Below are 20114 nucleotides of genomic sequence, written 5' to 3'. Positions count from 1 at the left end.
GTAGTTGACAGGATCCTTGCATATTTGAAGGGACATCCAGGCAGGGGCATATTGTTTACTGATCATGGACAACTGAAGCTAGAGACCTATACAGATGCGGATTGGGCAGGATGCCTTGTTGACAGAATATCAACTTCAGGAGTGTGCACCCTAGTTGGGGGTAAACAAGTCTCATGGAAGAGTAAAAAACAAACAGTTGTGGCAAGATCAAGTGCAGAAGCGGAATATCGGGCCATGGCACATGGAGTTTCAGAACTTCTTTGGATTTGTTCTTTGTTAGAAGAAATCGGTGTATAGGCAGAAGAACTTATGATGCTATACTGCGATAACTAGGCAGCAATCAATATTGCCCATAATCTAGTCCAGCATGACCGAACTAAGCACATTGAAGTAGATAGACATTTTATCAGAGAAAGGGTAACTTCTGGAGAAGTTTGTCTTCCATACATATATTCTGATCTGTAGCTTGCTGATGTTCTCACAAAAGGTGTTGCGAAGAATAAGCTGGAACATGATCTACGCAAGTTGGGAATGTGTGACATCTATTCCCAACTTGAGGGGGAGTGTTGAGTGGGCTGATTTATGTTGGCCCGATTTATGTTTAGTTTGTTTTCTTTTAAATTAAGAAGTGGTTGGGCCTTGGGCCCATTAGTCTTATTTTTTAAAAGAATTGTAAGTACTTAGTTGAGTTGCTGCCCTACTAGGGGCATCTTTGTAATATCCCATATTTAAGTTAATTATAAATAGAATGAGGGGTTGGCGGCTAGGGTTATGCATCACTATTCTAGTCGACCTTCTTCTCCTTTTCTTCCCTTTCCTCTGTCTATTGCTGAAACCCCCAACTTTCTCCTCTTCCTTTCACAAGAAGCTTGGCCAAAATCAGCACATAAGGCTTTCTACTCAGTATTAGCCCACAAAAAAATTTTACTAATGTGAGGTAACATAGTACATAGCCAAGACATCACCATGTAATTCTCTTGTACCCACCAGGAGGAATCTGTTTGTATCAGGTTTCTTCTCCTCCCCAGTGATGTACCCCAATATCCCACGAGCACCAATAGCCATCTTGGTTGATTGTGTCCATTCTAAATAATTTGTACCATCCAATTTACCGGTGGACTTATACTTAGTACTCTCAACTCTCCATTTCAACTTCAAACAATCTAAAGACTAAAAATAACTAGGTAGAAGGCCCCCAAGATCAAATCGATCTCACACACAAGGGTAACAGACCTTTCCGGAAGGAGATAAGCCTATCCGAAGAGAAACCCCTCTTCTCCCACCATCTCCCACCAAAAAGAAGTAAATCAATCACTCTAGAGGGCTCAGGAACTCCTAGAAACCAAACCACCCCCTATATAAAACCTTGACAAGTCCAACAAGGTCCAAGCGCCCAAGATCATATCAAAATTAAAGAGTCCAACTTGATTAGGATTCTTCCCCACATTCCAGTTCTTCCTGATTTTGTTGCCAAAACACAGATCACCCTCTTGATGACTGAAACCCACCAAAAAAATCCAAGAACTAGGCAATCTGAAGTAGATCAATCAGGGATCAGCCCTTTATCTCCTCATGCAATCGGTTGATCTAGGATTACATGGAAGAACTCCAAGAAACCCTAGTCTGGCTTTGATACCAAGTAGAAAAATGCTGAACCAAAGAATATGTAAAGAAAAAGATATTTCCTGAAGAAGAAGAAGAAGAAGAAGAAGAGAAAGAGAAAAAGGACAGAAGAAATTGAAAAAGAAAAAAGAGCAATATCTGGCCGCCCTCCTCACTAGCATTTATACTTTTAATTAAAAAAGGGCACAATGACTAATATGCCTTTATAGGGCGGGTAACAAATAAAACAGCATATATAACTTAAAAGAACCACTATAAAGGGACCCAACAAGAGTGTTATGCCTTTATGCTTTTAATTAAAAAAGGGCACAATGACTAATATGCCTTTATAGGGTGGGTAACAAATAAAACAGCATATATAACTTAAAAGAACCACTATAAAGGGACCCAACAAGAGTGTTATGGTCCCCACTTCCTATCTAAACAATAAATAAACAAAAACAACTATTAATTCTGAACAAGTCTGCCCGAAACTCAACAAATACTAAGAAGTAGAAAACACAAGTGAATTGTTGTCCATCTAGCAAATATCTCATGGAACTTTTTTATCATGCATGGAAAAGAAATTTGCAATTAGAGGTAATACAAAATTATGGTTCAATGGGGGCAACTATATATATCATCCAAGCCTTACCCCAACTATATGGGGTTGGCAACATGAATCCTATTTCACTACTCCGTTCTGTTTAATGTCATATCCATTGTTAAATTATGGGCGTTTAAATCATTTCTAATTACTTCAACTCAATGATTTAAAAGGCGCGCCTAGGCACACAGGCGAGGCGCATTTCAGGGTATGCGCCTCGCCTAGGTCCTAGGCGCAGCCCTTTCAAAAGGCGCACGCCTGGTGCGCCTAAGAGTGCGCCTTTTGAATTTGACGCTTTTTTGCTTTTTTTTAACATAGCGGTCGGGTCAGGGGCTCCGCCCCCGAACCCCGTGCCACGTCCCTCGAGGCAAGCCCAAACAAGTCCACGTTAGATAATGTTGTTCATTCACTTATCCTAATAAAGTGTCTTCTTAAAAAGCAATTACAACTATAAAATCATTATTTTTTGTGAGAACTAAGAATTTAAGCCCTAACTTGGACTTGTTTGGGCTTGCCTCGAGGGGCGTGGTACAAAGGTGGCTCGTAGAATCAGGAATGTAATATGTTTTACATTACATTAGCTACTTGAAGTAATGCAATTGAAAAAAAAAAACTTTGCGCCTCTCCTTGTGCTTTTTTTTCGTGACTTGCACTTAAAACACTGTTGTGGTCTTCTATGAACTTGACCAAACCATCTAGTCTACTTTCTCTCATTTTATCACAAATTGGAGCTACTCTTTGGTTCTTTCAAATAATTTCACTTTTCTAACCCTATCCTTTCTAGTTTTTTCACTCATCCATCTCAGTATGTGCATTTCTTCCACACTCATTTTTTTAACATGTTTCTTGATTTCCCAACATTCTACTCCATACAACATAGCTGGCCTTACAACTGTTTCATAAAATTTTCCTTTTTTTTTTCTTTTTTGAAGAGTAAAAAGAAATTTCATTAATCGAAAGAAAATGTACAGACCAAGAGGTGACAAGATGGCACCTCACTTACATAACAGATTTTTCTTTATCAGTAAAGGTAAATATTATAAAACAACATATCAAACTTGAGGTTACAAATCTGTGGGTAAGTTACCCACACCCATAGAGATAATCAAATACAACTAGAAACTGCAGAATCATTACATAACAGATTTATAACTACAAACTGAAAACTGAGAAACATTGCAAATGAAATTCAAGAACATTCTAAAAATTCTCCCCCAGATCTGATTTACTGATTTAAGCAAATTGTGGGAGCACCCAAGCCCAGTCCACCACTAGTTTCCTTTCAATCTAAGTGGTATTTGTCTATCAAATAAGACACCAGATGCACCCCTCCATTTTTCCCATCCCACTCTAATTCTATGGGCAACATCTTCCTCAATCTCTCCCTTGTTATGAATTACAGAAACAAGGTACTGGAAAAAGGTCACATTGCATTATCTCTTCATTTTCAATCCCAAGTGTATCATCATTTGCATTCATATTATTAGTAAAACCATATATACACACCCAATGTTGGTCTCAACTATTTGGGTCTCTAGGTAGATTATGTCCACAAAGACTCACCAGTGATGAGCTACAAATAACATTTTGTCATTGATAATTGTATTCTAAAAAATATGTTCATTTTCTTTAGCAGTTATAAGTTTAAATAACCATTTGCTGGGGTGTTGCCTATCATGGCTGTTTGTCATGCAACCAGGATCATTTCGGCCTTGGAGGTATTCTCAGAAACATCTAAATTTATTACTTTTTTCCGTCTTCTGGCATTGGTGACTTAACTCCACCAAGATGGAGGTTTAGAACTTCTTTCCATGGTCTTAAAATTGCCTTTTCGTTGAACCATCCATATAGACAGAATATAAAAGAAAACTAGTTTTTGTTTTTCTTCAAATACCTACCTCATTCAAGTAGAAGCCTAGATTGGACAGTTGATGACAGAATCACTTGCCAAGAAGAGCCTGGCAGGGAGGTAGTCTGTAGAGAACAGTTTGCTTCCATGTAACAAGTAATCTTCTTGGATTGTCTCTGTTGTCTATAGGGTATCTAGTTTTGGTATCTTTATTTCTCCTTTTTTCCTAGAAAATTTTCCTCATTTTTTATCAGTAACTGATGAATCTTATTCATTAAATTTTGTTCCCCGTTATTAATTAAGGAAGAGAGAGGAGGAGGGGAGAGAGAGAGAGATACAGAAGCAAAGAGAAGATAAAAGAAGAAAAGGGAAGATACGACGAAACAGTGAACCAAATGCAAAATCATCTAATCCGTGCATGCACAAGCAGAGACACCCACAAAGGAGTAAAACAACAAATGATCTGCATTTATCCCCAGGTTCAGTTGGTCCTTTTCTTTGAAGATCCACTTGATAGTCAATAGAGTCCAACCCATTAACCAAAATGCTTCCAAGACAGTCATCCTAGGATAAATTCAAGAAAAGGTCAAATAAGAATCACAAGTAGTTAGGCAATATCAACTTCTGGTATGTAGTATCAGCATCATATTATACTGATGCTATTAGAACTTAGCAGTACATAGAAGTGTGCGGTTGACCTAGGAAAAAGAAACTAACGATAGAAATATAGTCATGTAAAGAAACAATATTTCAAATAATACCCTCATCACAACATACTGCAAGTAACAACAATAGCAAACAAAATGGGAACCACTCCAGTTCCCTCAGTCATATATACTATATATGGTTCAATTCAATAATTTGTTTCCAAATTTACTTTCCATTTACAATAAAATTTATCAGAAAAGAGGGCAAAATTCCAAAGGATAGAAAACATAATGGCCCACAAAAGAAGAAACCTAAAATGAACCGTAAGAGAGACAGCCCAAAATTCTCAGAGAAAAGAAATTATTTTAATTTTAAAGAATGAGAATTATGAAGTTGAAATAAAGATATAATAACAATGTGAAGAAAAATATAAACCACCTAAGCTAAACGAACTTACTTAGTTCCAGTAGGGTTGAAAGCAATTGAAAGGGCAGCAATGATCTCATCCATGGCATCATAAGCCCGGTATGTGCAACGCAGCTGTAATTGTCAATGGAACCATTTAGCGATCATGTATACTGAAAAGGAAAAAAATGAAAGAAGAAAAAAGAGAAGAAATAAAGTAAGAAACCATCATGAGGTATAATATGTATTTTCAACATTAAGATACATGAAAATCATATCTTAAGGAACAATGTCACAGTTTTGCAAGTAAAAGGGTAGGTTCCACCATTTCCAATGCCACAGAAAGAGGACTGTGGAGGAGATCAGTAGGACTGCCAACTGATCAGATTTAACTCAGATTCAATCCAAGTTGCAAGGTAGACTCAATCTGTTGCAGAAAGAATGTGTGGATGGTAAATTTGCTGCTTAAGTTATTTATGATGTAAGGATCAGAAATCAGGTGGAAATGTTTTAAGTTAGGGGAGTTTGAAGAACCCAACTCTGGTTACGGTTGAAGCTTTTGTTTGGCTTTTATGCTATTGAACATAATCATACGTTTGGCCACTTAAAGGCAAGTATTTCAGCAACCAAGCATTTATGTTATGTGTAAGTAGCAGGAGGAAGAAATGAGCATTTATTCATCCATTGTGGCACATCAATGTTTTAAAATTAAAATTCAAAAACCAGATTTACATCTGTCGAGATAAAATTTTCTAGCTGATCTAATATATTGGGTCCTAAAAGGACAAAATTATGTGGAGCTCTTGTTGATCAAGATTAATGTGAAAAAAAAATATGAAACATTGGATGGCTAACATTAGTTGGAAAAAGTACCAACAAAAGATGGGTTCCAGGGCTGATGTGGACCAAGGATTGAACACATGGCCAGTCCAGAAGGTATCTTAATCATTGGATGGCATGGATCAGCCAATATGATCCCTAGAGAAGGAAGAAATAAGTAGATCATGTAGGGAAAGCTCCCTACTTGAGCAAATTGGGAAATCCTTCACAGAGGTGAATATGAATAGGATGGAAAAAGTACCAAAGAATGAAACTTTGAATGGTTCATACACATACACAAGTAGCATATATTCATTAGCAGAGTTGATTTAAATACTGCATTCTCAATCAAAAGCTTGTAACTTGTAATTTTGTCTCGTGAAAGTTACAACTTTCTTGAACATGATCCTCCTATCTGAATCAAATTAGTCAGACCAAATCAAATTCGGGTGACTAAACTCCAATCTGAGTTTGACCTCTTGACAGCCCTAGCAAGTAAACAAACCCTCCTGTGTGATTCTATTTAGAAAAAAAACTGTGCATCTTCTGTCCATTTTTCAAACATTTTTCTTTCATGTTGTCATTCAGCACCTGGCCAGAAGTGGCATCCCAGAGATGAATAGGATGGTCACGGGTGCTACTTGCAAATACACAGGTAGTTGGATCTGAAATATCAAGAAAAGTTTCAAATCAGTTAAACAATCATCACAGTAATAAAAAAATAAAACCCTTAGTTGCAGTAGATCACTTCACTGGCATCAGACATCCAAGGAAACATGCAACTAAGGGGCAATATCATCTGGTCATTGAAGAAAAGTTACAGATGCACCTGAAATAGACATGTAGGGATACCAACAATAGTCATACACAGACTCTCCTTCACCAACAACAACATTTGCAAAGTATGAATCTGCAGCAGAAGAAACAGATGTCATTATGACAAGTGATAAGAATAAAGTACTTGGTGAAAAGAAAAAAATAAGAAGGTTGCCAGTTGCAATTACTTCAACATAGAAACAACACAGTGAAAAGTTCTTGTACTCAGGAATTCTATTAAGCAATAGTAAAAGGAAAAATGATGAATTCCTCTTCCATTTTCCATTTTCTTTATGTTTGTAAATTTTTACGTACTACTCCCTTCTTTTTCTTCTAAACTTTTTACAAAATCATACCTCATTTCAGCCAGGCAACAACCATGTTTGCACCATCCACACAGAAATAGTAGGCCTTATCACCAAACTATGATTTTTTTTATAGGAAACAGTAACTTTCATTAGCTAATAAACCAGAAGTACAACTGTCACCTACTAAAGTGTAAGGTGACCCGTGAACCAGTGTTTTAAAAGCGCAAAGCACAAAAAAGGCACAGGGTTCAATTTGCGCCTGAGGTGGAGGGTTCTCTTCAAGGGTGGAAGAGAAATTACACCTCACTAGGTGGTAGAATCACATCAATCAAATCTACTTTGGGCAACCTACCAGCATATTTCTTGTCCACCTTCAAACTACCTATCAAGGTTCCAAATCAGAGTGAAAAGCTTATGAGATATTCTTTGGGAAAAAGGAGGCTCAAAAATGGACCATCTAGTGATGTGGGAAGTAGTTTCTAGGAAAAGGAAACATGGGGGTTTAGGCATTGGTAATATCTGGTTAAGAAACTTAGCCTTGTTAGGGAAGTGTTTATGGAGATTTTCCATGGAGTAGGACAGTTTGTGGCACAACGTGGTAGTAAGTATTCATGGAATGACAACAAATGGATGGGATGCTGGTCTAAACCCTAGGGCTTCTCACTTCTCCCATTGGAAAGCCATTGTTGGAGTCCTACCTCCCTTTTGATCTTTCATCAGGTATGGTGTTTGCTTGGGTAACAAAATTCTATTTTGGGAGGATATTTGGATTGGGAACACTCTCGTCAAGGATAGGTTCCTAGTTATGTATTCCCTTTCTTTAAATAAATTCAAGGTCATCTCCTCCTGGTTCTTGGGATCTAGGCTTGAGGAAAGGGTTAAGGGACTTAGAAGTGTGTTTTGCATATGTGTTGTTATCTCTCTTTTAAATTCAGTTTTCTTAGATCAGTTTTGTCTGGATAATAGTGTTAGACAGTGTATGTCCTTAGCTCCAATTAGATTAATGTACAGATGCATTTATTGTAAATGAATAAAAGTACATTATTGTTTCATGTTAATATTGGTATGTTTCTGTGTATTTACCCCTTAAACTAGACACTTATGAGACTTGTGTTAGTTTAGAATGTTCTCAGCCATTGGATAGACTTGGGGAGTTTATCCTGCCAAGGCTGACATTGATGTGTTGCCAAATAAGTTGGGGCAACTTGTTTTATCTGCTAGGGTTAAACCCGAAGCACATGCAGTGTGTGTTTAGATGAAACACTAAACCTAGACCATTTTCCAGTTATGCCCTGGACCTTGGAGATATATGGGCAAAACTGAAAAGTTACACATAACCCCTAGACTTATTTATGGTACTACACTAGGTGTTGGATTGGGTTGTCTTTGATATGCCAATCAATGAGATCCATCAAGGGTCAAAACTTGGGTATGTTGGAGTAGTCTGAGAATTCATTTGAGTGGGTGATCATAATGAAAGGATCGGCTCCTTTGCCGGACAAAGTGAACGATAGGGCTTACACTCTCTCTGATCCATCAAGGGTCAAAATATATTTATATGATATATATATATATATGAATGTTTTATGAAAAATATTTGCAAAAAGGTTTTAATTTCTAGGGTCCATTTGAGTAGAGAGTGTGATACCACCTTGTAGCTAGGGGAGAGGTCCTTACCTGTCGAGCAGTGTTTGATCATTATGGGCCGAGAGATTAAGTGTAAGAGACCATTACAGAGTTGATTACCTGAAGTACTGTAATTGAGAAAAAAAAATATTATGGGTTTTATATGTTTGATTTTATTTTTAAATTCTCATTTGGATATGCTTTACATGTTATGTTTATGTATTTTAATTTTAGATAATAGGTTTTTTAAAACATTTATTTTAAATTTTAAGTTTACATTTTTATTAATATTATGTTTAATAGTTTTTTTATTTTTTTATTTTTTTAATTTATTTGACATTTTTTTATTTTTTAGCATTTTTTTTATTTTTGCACCTTGCTTAAAAAGGTGTGTGCCTCTTCTTGCACCTTGTGCCTCAAGCGCAAATTGACCCCCACACCTTGCACTTTTAAAACACTGGTGGTGAGATAGTGACTCATATATTAATCTCCTATCCTTTTGTCCCTTATATTTGGGAATGGTTCTCCTCTCTGTTCGGTTGTAGGTGGAATCCTCCCTTATGTGTGGTGAACCCTTTGGACTCTAGTTTCTTCCAACAACCATAAAAGAGAGGTAGGGTGATGTGGAGAACAACAAGAGTAGTTGTCTTGTGGTTGATTCGGAAAGAAAGAAATACTAAAATCTTCCAAGGGCACGAAAATTTCAAGGAAGCACTTGTCGAGGGTATTAAGGTCTTAGACTGGCATGACAAAGGGGATTGCAATAGTTAGAAGTGGAAGGATACACCAAGCTAGTAATAGGTTTGATGCAAACTTGAAAATTGGGAATGTGGTCCTTCAAACAACCTCTAAGAGAAATTATGTGCTTAGCAAGGGAGCTTGGGATGTAGTTTAGATGGACTAGAAGATCAGAAATGAAATGGTTGAGACTTTAGATAAGCAAGGAATTAATAAGGAGGCTTTGTTTTGGGCTTGTTTGTAAGACTGCTTATTTTTTAGGGCTCTCCATCCATTTTTTGGGTGGTAACAGACTAACAATTATACTCTTTATTTAATATAATCAACGAAAGTTAATGTTTCTTATTAAAAAAAGGGTTTAAGACGGTATACATCTTGATTGAACACTAACAAATAAGAGAATTAATAAAAAATAAATTAGTATTTCAACTCAAACTGAATAATTTAGTTTAATAATGTCTGCATTATTATTATAATATTAGAAAGTTAAGAATATAAAAGTATCCAAGAGTACCTTGTAAAAAATATATCGGCAATTAAGTAACATGACCCTCCATGAGAGCCTTATCACTTAGGTGTCAAGTTACCCTGGTATTGCTTGATTGTCATGGTTAGATAGTATATCCTATAGGTAGTCTCTATTTTATATGATAGTGGGTAGTTCTTGTATCATTTGGTGTAGCAATAGTAGACATGCCTTCGCTAGGTTGTTTGGTTTTTCATTTGATTGATAGCAGCAAGCTTTTTTTTTCTATGAATGAATGGTATTTTATTAAATAGAGATAGAAATAGTACAAGCATGAAGCACCCTAAGAGGAGGCACGAGGTGTTACCTCCCCTTAAAGGTGATTCCAAACCTAATTCTTTTAAGATTGCAGTTACAAATTAGCCAAAAACAGAGAATCCCTTGATAGCAGCAAGCTTGTGCTTTATTGAATGGTCGTAAGAAATTGTTGGGACTATATGAATTCATCAAAACTAAATCACCCAAGCGCTCACTAGGTGATTTGCTTTATCCTTTGACTTGTATGTCTGGGGTTTTTTAGAGGCCACAAGAAAGCGTTATGATTAATGTGAACTCATCACTCTACATGTTAGGCTGCCTTCATATTTCTTGATATTCCTAGTAAGGTAGTAGATCCTAGAAGTAGTCTCCATTTTATCATATGAATGGTAGCAGGTAGTTCATGTATCACTCTGGGTGGCAACAACAAGCGTGCACTCATTGGGCAATTTTTTCTCTTGCTTGATTGATAGAATGCTTATGTTTTATTGAAGGGTTGCAAAAAAATGTTGTGACCATGTGGACTAATTGAAACCAAATCACCTAGGCTTGCAATCACAAGGTGATTTGGTTTAAAATTTGATTATTAGAATGTTTTTGTGATTTGGTTTAAAATTTGATTATTAGAATGTTTGTGACTTATTGGAGATTTGGAGGGCCACATGAAAGTGGTGTGACCACATAAACTCATTGAAGTCAAATCACCCAGGCATACACCCAATGGGTGATTTGGTTTTTCTTTTGATTGATAACATGTTGTGTTTTATTGGTGAGTCATAAGAAAGTATTGTGACCATGTAAACAAATCACAACACAGATTAGGCTATCTTGGCAGTTTTCGATTGTCATAGTAAGGTAATAGACTGTAGACCCTTTTTTATAATTTAGTAAGGTAGTAGGCCTTAGAGGTAGTTTCTATTTTTTCATATGTTAGCAGGTTGTTTTGTATCATTTAGGATAGAAAAAAAGGCATGCACTCATTGGGTGATATTTGATTGTTAGCATCTTTTATGTTTTACTATAGGGTTGCAAGAAAGTGTTGTGACCAGTCATGCACTCACTAAGTGATTTGATTTTTTTTTTTTTCATTTGATCAATAGTATGTTTGTGTTTTATTGGAGGGTTGCATGAAAGTATCACGGTTGCAGTGTTTTTAAAAGCACAAGACAAAAGGTGAGAAATGCACCTTTTCAAAGCAAGATGCAAAAGTTTTAGAAATTCAAAAAAATGCAAAAAATTAAAAAAAAAACTCAAAATAAATTAAGAAAATATTTCAACAAATATAATTAAAAATGCAGAATTTAATGTTTAAACTAAATATTTTAAAAAGCTTATTATCTCAAATTAAAATGCATAACCATAACATATAAAAATATATACAAAGCAAAAATGGAAACAATAAAATCAAATATAGCATATAAAGCATATTCAAGTATGTCAACAAACTTTCAATTTCTTTATTTCTTTCCTAATTGCATTATTTCAAATAGATAAAATGATGTTAAACATATTTCATTCCTAATTTTACAAGTCGCCTTTGTACTAAGCCCCTTGAGGCAAACCTAAACAAATCCATATTAGAGCCGTAACTCAAATTCTTAATACCTACAAAAAATGATTTTATAATTTTAATTATCTTTTGGAAAATATCTTTTATTAGGAATAATTAAAGAAAAGCATTAGCAAATAGGGGCTTCTCGGAGCTTTGGTGAGTGAGCAAAGCAAGCGAAAGATTTAACAAAAGCGTGCACCTAAGCTAAGGAGCAAAGCACACTAGGCACATGTTTGTTCAAAGGGGCTGCACTTGGGCCTAGGCGAGGCATAAATCCGAAAATGTGCCTCACCTATGGTCATTTGAACTAATCATTCAACATGTTAGGCTACCTTTATATTTCTAAATTGCCATAGTAAGGTAATAAACCTAGAGACAATCTCTATTTTTTCATATGTTAGTGGGTTTTTAGTGTCATTTGGGGTAGCAACAGTAGGATGCACTCACTGGATAGTTTGGTTTTCCGTTTGATTAAAAGCATAATTGTGTTTTATTAAAGAATCACAAGTGTTTGGATCATGTGAATGCATCAAAGCAAATCACCCAAGCAGGTGCTCACTGGGTGATATGTTTTTTTCATTTCATTGATGGCATGTCATGTTTTATTGGAGGGTCAAAAAAAGTGTTGTGACCATGTGAACTCATTGCTCAACATGTTAAGCTATCTTTGTATTTCTTGATTGCCAAAGTAAGGCAATGGACCCTAGAGGCATAGTTTTCAAGACATCAAAGTGAGGATAGGTGATTTTTTTTTATTTTTTGAATAAAACCCATATTTCACTATTAATTGTTGCCTTGTTGCTTAGGTAAAAATAAAAACCATGAATCCTATGGTAATTCCTTAGGTTCCATAGCAGGTAGCGACCATCTTTTGCTATTAATTGCCTATAATATCTAAAAAATGTATAAGCTTCATTTGAAACATAGAAAATCGGCATCTTCATGAAAAAAAATGGAAGAAAGAAAAGAGACACCATTACAAATGTGATGTACATCAATGAAGAGGAACCAAACTCTCTCTTCGCCTAGACACTATCATTACAACTAAGGCCGAAACAAATGAACTCTATTCACCCCTTGTTTTGCAAAAGCATTGGCTGATCTTTGAATCCATTATACCAGCACCTGCATTCCTGCCGTTAACCATTTGAACTTCTTAATTTCAATTCCTAATAGACCTACAAGGCTTCATCCTTTCTCAGTAGCTATCCCACCACAACTTTAGAGCCACCCTCTATCAAGCTTCTTAATCTTCATTATTTGGCCTCTTGTACCCCTTGAATCACAGCCATAATTTTTGCTTTTAATGAGCCTCCTTGCTTTATTAGCCCCAAGAACACAGCCTTTGTGTTGCTCTTCTCATCTCTAAAGGCCCCTTCCACCACCACCAAGGGACCCAGATTCCCCATGCTACCCCCAACAAAACTTAACTTGATAAGTCCTTATTCTGGTGGTGCCCAATGGTTATGGTGTTTTTAGTCTTCTTTCCTTTGTATGCTGTACCCACCACTCCCGTACTTCCTGATCATATCATCAGCTGAGAAGGGTAAGAAAAGATCTAGTAACTTGATCCAGTACACCAACCAATGACTGACTCCAAGGTTTTCTCCTTCTCCTTGAAAGCTCTTGCATTTCTGTCCTCCCAAGTTGTCCACACAATCACCGTTCTTCGATTATGAATCATCCTCAAGTCATGGAAATATAGATTTCCTTTAAAAAACATGCAGCCTAAAGATTTTTCGGATATCTCCATCACAACTAATGAAAGAGAAAAACAGCTAGAAACAGACTTGTGGATCCATTTGCAACAATGAAACAAAAGATTGTAATTATGACTGTTATACATGTCGCCTTTTGGTGTGTAGATGTAACCTTGCTGAATTCCGGATTAGTTATAAACAAAGAAAGGTTCTTTTATCAGTAGCTATATTATTGATCCATCCTATTTTGTTTCTTACCTTAAAATTATTAGTTAATTTTGACTGCCAATTTGACCCTGGATAACTGCTTAGAAATGTTATCTTGTCCGTAAGATTTTTTGGGCACTGTCAGCACACCTCTCTCTATCATACATGAGAATCTTCACTTCAGATGCGTAGTTGAATGGTTGTCCGAATACAAAAGCACAAGCATACCTTCATCTGCCTTTGAAATACAAGCATCTACATGACTGCCATCCACATTATCTGGTCTAAGAAAAAAAAAAAAAAAGAATTATCAGTAAGAGCAAGTTATCTAATAGTATCATATGATTCATCCAAAAAGTTTCATAAAAATAAATATTGCAAATATATTATAACAATGCTAATTAAAACCATTTCTTTAACAAATAGGCTGAAGCAGTTATACCTCAGGTAAACTCAGAAAAGCATTGACCCAATTACCCAATTACATGGAATCAATCACATGATGAAGCAATTATCAAAAAATAATATGTTTTGTGATAAATCAAGAAATATTACCATAATATGGTTTTTCTTCCTTTGTTCCTGACAACAAAAATCATAAATGAAGAAAAAGCATGCTTGCTAATTTTTAGTCATCAGGCTTATTAAGAATGAAGTGTAGAATACCATCTACAGAACCTGTTAGAGAAAGTGATTTATCACAAGTTAAAGGGGCTAGATGGGCTAGGGACAGGCCAAGAAGGACTTGGGTGGAAGTAATAAGAAATTATTTAAGTGCCCATAATTTAATGATGGATATGGCACCGAACAGAATGGAATGGTGAAACAGGATTCATGTAGCCAACTGCATATAGTTAGGACAAACCTTAGGTTATGATGAGACTCATCAGGAATGAATGGGCTGAACATAGAAAGGTAGAAATGTTATGTATCTAGCAGCTAATTTCTTATTTTCAATTTTTCTAGGTAGTTTTCTAGTGTCGTAGGATTTTTTGAAAGATTGTAGTAGTAGGATTATAGGTATTTTTAGTTGAGCAGATAGTTTTGTTAATAGGATATTGTCAGTTGTGATAGTTTCCTAATTTAAGTCTATATATTCAACTGAAAGTGATCCATTGGGAGAAGAAGGAAGATCAAATGGGAGGATAAGGAAGAAGTTAATTTGAGAAAGGTCTCTTGTTTAGAGCTTTTAGGAGGTTCTCCACCCTTGAACTGGATTCTCTCATGCATTTCCTCCCATTTATTTTAATTTATTTCATTTACTAAAAAAACACGCAAAACAGAATTGTATCTGAATTAATAACCTTGGGCTATCAGAAGATATTAAAATAATGGTCAAGCATCTGCTGAAAGATATGAACTTCAAGAAAAATGGCATAAAGAACAATATCATGGGTTGGAGAAAATTTTGAACGTTATTCTAGACATAGTATTTGCCAACAGCAATGATAATGATGATGAACAGAGAAGAACAGACAACATTGCAATCTATGTTTCTAGTGACCAGACTGAGGAAATCAGGGTGGTCAAAGGTGTTATTCCCTTTAGTTGTTAAGAAAGCTGCAATCAAGGATGCAACATGGACAGGCCTTGGTTGGGCATTTTTTTAATTTTGAAGGTGCCTAGCCCAAGGGCACAGGCACAATGCAGTGGAAGTGCTTCAAACCAGTCCAATTTGCACCATAGCAATAATTGATGTATACGATCTTATTAGAATCATATACAATCTCAGAATATTTTACATGGCCCTTTTTTCCTATTACCCACCACTAGGGCTTCACAACTACAGGCTCAATCCTTTGTTCCAACCAGTAGAGTGAAGCCATCAAAATTTGGGATCCTAAAGAATGACAATCTTGAGGACATTACAGTTTAATAGAGGGTTGTATAACATGTGTCTAGTAGTTAATTTCTTATTTTGAATATCTAGGTAGTGATTTACTTATGGACTTGTGGATTCTTATATGTCAAATTTTCGGATTAGTGGTTAGTGTTTTCAAGGATGTGGTTAGTCATGAATACATATTTTTAATAAACAAAATAAAATATAAAAAGAGAGAGTTGATTAAAGAAACCACTTTGAGGCTGGAGGACCTCCTAAAAGCTCTCAATAATAGACCTTTGTTAAATTAACTCTTCCTTCTCCTTCCATTGTATCGCTTACATATAGACTTTAATTAGAAAACTAACACAACTTACTACATCCTTCTGCACACTAACTATTTGTCTAAAAATCTGGCACATAAAAGACCACCACTACACCAAATAAAAACTACCTAAAGAAATTCAGAATAAGAAATTAAGTGCTACTATGCTAGACTAGACACGTAGCAACTAATAAGGAATAACACCAAAGTGATATTCCCGAGAGAGAGAGAGAGAGAGAGAAGGTAACAGGGCAAATTGATGTTCTTATTTGGTTTGTCAACAAATTTAAGGATAATGTCTTTTTTATAAATAAAGAAGAATGTCTTTTTATCTGACTGGTCAATGTGAGGAAAAAATCTCAAATTCACATCACATCTAAAATACTCATGAGAATTGCTTATGACAGAATAAAGTCAAACTACTCCTAATTAACCTGACTTTGACTACTATTGGAGTAGTAACTGCTATAACCATTTAAAGTAATAACATCAACAAGCATAGTTAACAAATAGCTAAAGTTGTAATTACATTGAATCTACATCTCCTGCAGTCCTAGCTGATCTGACCCTCCTACAATCCTGGCTAAAGAAAAGGTAGGGAACAATGTTTTTTAAATCGTGCGATTCACGATTTGAATCGTACGATTCATATCGAATCGGCCCCAAAACAATTCAAATCGTATGTCCTAATCATTTTTTAAATTAATCGTGTGATTTATGTTCAAATCGTTGTATCAAATCGTAAATCGCGATTCAGAATTGATTTAAATGATTAGAACCAAAATATAATTTAAGATAAAAAGACCATTTAGTCCTCCACTTTTTTAAAAGCTACACATTTACATCAAGGGGCAGCATTGTCATTTTGTTAAAGAGGCTTCTTACTATTGAAAGAAATTCTTGGGCGGGAGACTAGAAGAGACGAAACCCTCCATTGAAGCTCCAACCCTCATCCCCTTGTTTGCATGAAAGGTAAGGGTTTTTTTTTTATTTCTGTTATCTTCTTCTTCTTTTGACGCAAAACAAGGGTTCCACCTTCTTCTTTTGACGCAAAACAGGGGCTCTGCCCCATTTCTTTCATTCTTCTGGGTTTTTTGCATGCAAGGTAAGGGTTTTTCTTTTATTTTTTTAGTTGTAGATGAAAGGGATAAGGTCCAACCCTTCTTTTGACGCAAAACATTTCTTCTATTCTGTTTTTGCATGAATTTTTTGCAATGAAAACAGGGGTTCCACCCTATTGCATTTTCCTCTTTTTCTACTTCATTTTTTTCCTTTTTCTTTTGTATACAAACACAGGAGCTTCAACCTCTTATACTTTTCTCTTTTTCTGATGCAAAACAAGGGCTCACCCCCATTTTTCTCATCTTATTTTTGACCATTGTTATGTTTTCATTATTTCATAAGACTTTTCATTTTATCTATGTATCATATTTTAATTTTTAAGTTAGTTGTTCTTCTTGCTAGGTGTCCTTTTGTTTATAAGTGGTTGGAGGCAACAATAGAATAGGGCATCTTTGCTGAACACTGAAGAACTGTATATTCCTTATTGATCAGTGAGGATTTCTTTGTTAGCTTCAATCTATAAGTCTTTATTTATGTTGGTTTAGTGGATGGGGTTAGGCTTATGATTTGGCTACATTTGTAATTTATTATACTTGTCCACATAGCATCTCTTTGGTTGTTTAGCTGTTTATGTCAATGGAATGTGCTTATGAGTTATGTCCAATTATGCAATGGTATTAATTACCAAAAAAAATTTATTAGATTTCAGAATTTAATTTATTTTCTTGCATTATTTCACTATTGTATTCTTGTATTGATGATTTGGCTTAAATTATTGAAACTTGAAAGACATGAACGTGATGTCATGTAAAGCTCTTATTTATATAATTAATTATATGATCATATCAAATAGCAATACAATTAAGGATATAATTTTTTATTGCTTAAAATTGAAGTTGAACTTGATCATACCATGGCATCTATTGAATTAGTATTTATGAAAGTGGTGTAATTGTCACTCACTACCAATCGACTACTATATTACCACTACTACCTATTTATTTTACGGAGAAGTACGGATACACCCAATGCAGATTTCTGATTCCCACTGCACAGCTATAAACATTCAAAACATCCAAAAACCACACCCTATGCACCCACACCCACCCGTGAATTGGCATCAATTCTGAGCTAGCACCTACCCCAAATGTACTTTGAACCTACAAATTCTGACACTGGGGGTATTGGTCATTCTCCCATTTTATGTCTATAAGCCAAAAATTAGTACAAAGTCATTCATTTTCATAATTTTTTGGGGGTTTAGGTATTTTTGTAGTTTTTTGACAATTTACGATACAATTACGATTTTCAGAACATTGGTAGGGAAAAGATGGGAAAGGAAGGAAAATATAGGTTTCCCTACCTTTCCTTACCTTTAGGCTTCCGTTCACATTGTCAGAGGGGATATAGCTTTCAGATTAATGTGACAAGTAACACCACCTAGTTAGCTAAAACATTGCACCAGCAGCACCATCTTCATTTTAGCAGGAAAAAAAAAAAAAAGAACAGTAAAATAGCAAGAGATTATCTTCGCGTTGTCCACGCTTCAAGCTCGATGGGCTTTCGTCAGGGGGCGTGTTAGAGAATAAAAAGACCTCACTTAACATCTTAAAGCTTTTAGTTGAACGTTCTTTGAGAGGTTCAACATACTTACAAATTAAATACACGAAGTGTATTATCCTCGGAACTCGTCAGGAAACACGAACCATCGGGAGACCTAAAACATGATTCCAACAACAAAACTTAGCAGCCACTGCAGAAAGAACAATTCTAGAAATCCAAACCAAAGGTAATAGAGAAAAAAAAACAACATAAATTACCATTTTACGCCTTTCAGAAAATTGTTAGGGTTTGAAGCTTTCCTGAACTGTTGGTATAAATGGCAAACTCTCTTTGGCGGAATATCAAACCGAAGCACGGGCCAAGAAAATACATCACCACCATCTGTAGTTTCAGCAGTAGCCTCGTTCTCTAAAGCAGGCTGCATCTGTTCCTCTTCTCCCATTAGTTCTGCTATAGACAAGAAATTTAAAACCAAACCCATACAGACAGACAGACAGACAGCGGATGCATGGTAAGCAACACCATAGTAGAACTAAACGTTTCTTCAATTACATTTGCAGATCAAATAGAACAGAGAAAAAACACTGTATGAACCGAAAACGAAGGAAGACAAGGGATAAGAATACTTGGCAAGTTAAAAAGAGCTTTCTTAATTCTTAGTGGCAGCTCAGGCGCGAGCTCAGTTAGAACTTTGCCCGCTTGCGGAGACCGAAGCGCAGGGTGTACGAACTTCGATCCTATTTGACGGGCGATTTCTATTAGGGTCTGTTTGATTGCTAGAAAATTGAACTAAGATGGGATGAAAAGAGAAAAATTTATTTTCTCAACATCATCAATGTCATTAAACATATACTCAACATTCAGTGTTGCACTAGTGGCACAAAAATTGCATCTTGCTTATTTAGCTCATTGACTTTAAAGGCACCATTTGCAGTCACTTAATCATTTCCACATACCAATGCCAATTGGTCATAGTTTGGAATGCTTTTTTCGTCTAAACTACTTTGCCTCTGAATGTGACTGCTCATTTACCATGGGAGTTCCATAATAAGTCAACTTCCATACTGATAAATCATCTTTCATATAATTTGTAAGCCAAGTGTTTAAAGTATAAGTGTTGTTAATCTATTTTACCTCGATATATGTAGCACAAACATCAGGTGTTGCATCTATTGCCTTGGTTGTATCATTCCACGCAAAGCCACTTTGATTCAAAAGGTTTTTTAAAATTGCAAAATTCCGCTTGATTGTTTGCAGTCTATTTCGTATGTGTCCTTGAGTACATTCAACTGAAAACTTAATGCTAATAGCACGTGCCGCTGCAGTATAAGCCGATGATTTGAAACTTTTGTCAACCTTGTTCCTAAGGTTGACCTGCTCAGCAAGTGTGTCAATGAGTAAATTATCCATGTCTTGTGTCCAATTCATATTTGCTTTTCTAATCTTATTTTTAGGCTGAGAGCTAGAAGAGTCCATTTATGTTTCATGCCAATCAAATGAACAATGCAAATCAACAATATATATCCATAACACAAATTAATACAATGTTTTATACAACAAAAATTATATTAGAAAGAAATAGTTAAACAACATGAAGAAATTAATGTCGAGCCCTAGATCGATACAAGACAAAATCAGCCCACATTTTGGTAGCTATTTCTTCTTTGAAACGAATTACTTC

At 35.7% G+C, this 20114-nt stretch overlaps 1 protein-coding gene across 3 annotated transcripts in view; it reads right to left on the bottom strand.

Moving 5' to 3' along the window:
• LOC148877926 (Transducin/WD40 repeat-like superfamily protein) overlaps nt 1-19341 on the bottom strand; it is a 44805-nt gene extending 25464 nt beyond the window's left edge. The window contains exons 1-7 of one of the 3 annotated variants that reach the window (XM_088946849.1): nt 19060-19341; nt 18691-18880; nt 18525-18587; nt 13890-13945; nt 6760-6840; nt 6522-6595; nt 5164-5246 (exon numbers count right to left, since the gene is read on the bottom strand). In XM_088946849.1, the coding sequence (XP_088802975.1) occupies nt 5164-5246; nt 6522-6595; nt 6760-6840; nt 13890-13945; nt 18525-18587; nt 18691-18875 (542 nt within the window). In that variant the 5' untranslated portion in view covers nt 18876-18880; nt 19060-19341. The other 2 variants (XM_088946856.1, XM_088946842.1) reach the window with 2 other exon arrangements.
• Nucleotides 19342-20114: the final 773 nt, after the last annotated feature.

The sequence above is a fragment of the Nelumbo lutea genome, chromosome 1, assembly GCF_056320005.1.
Source record: "Nelumbo lutea isolate HS-2025 chromosome 1, American lotus-T2T, whole genome shotgun sequence".
Classification (NCBI taxonomy): Eukaryota; Viridiplantae; Streptophyta; class Magnoliopsida; order Proteales; family Nelumbonaceae; genus Nelumbo; species Nelumbo lutea.
The sequence above is the reverse complement of the archived record's forward strand: the minus strand, read 5'-3'. Positions and strand labels throughout refer to the sequence as shown.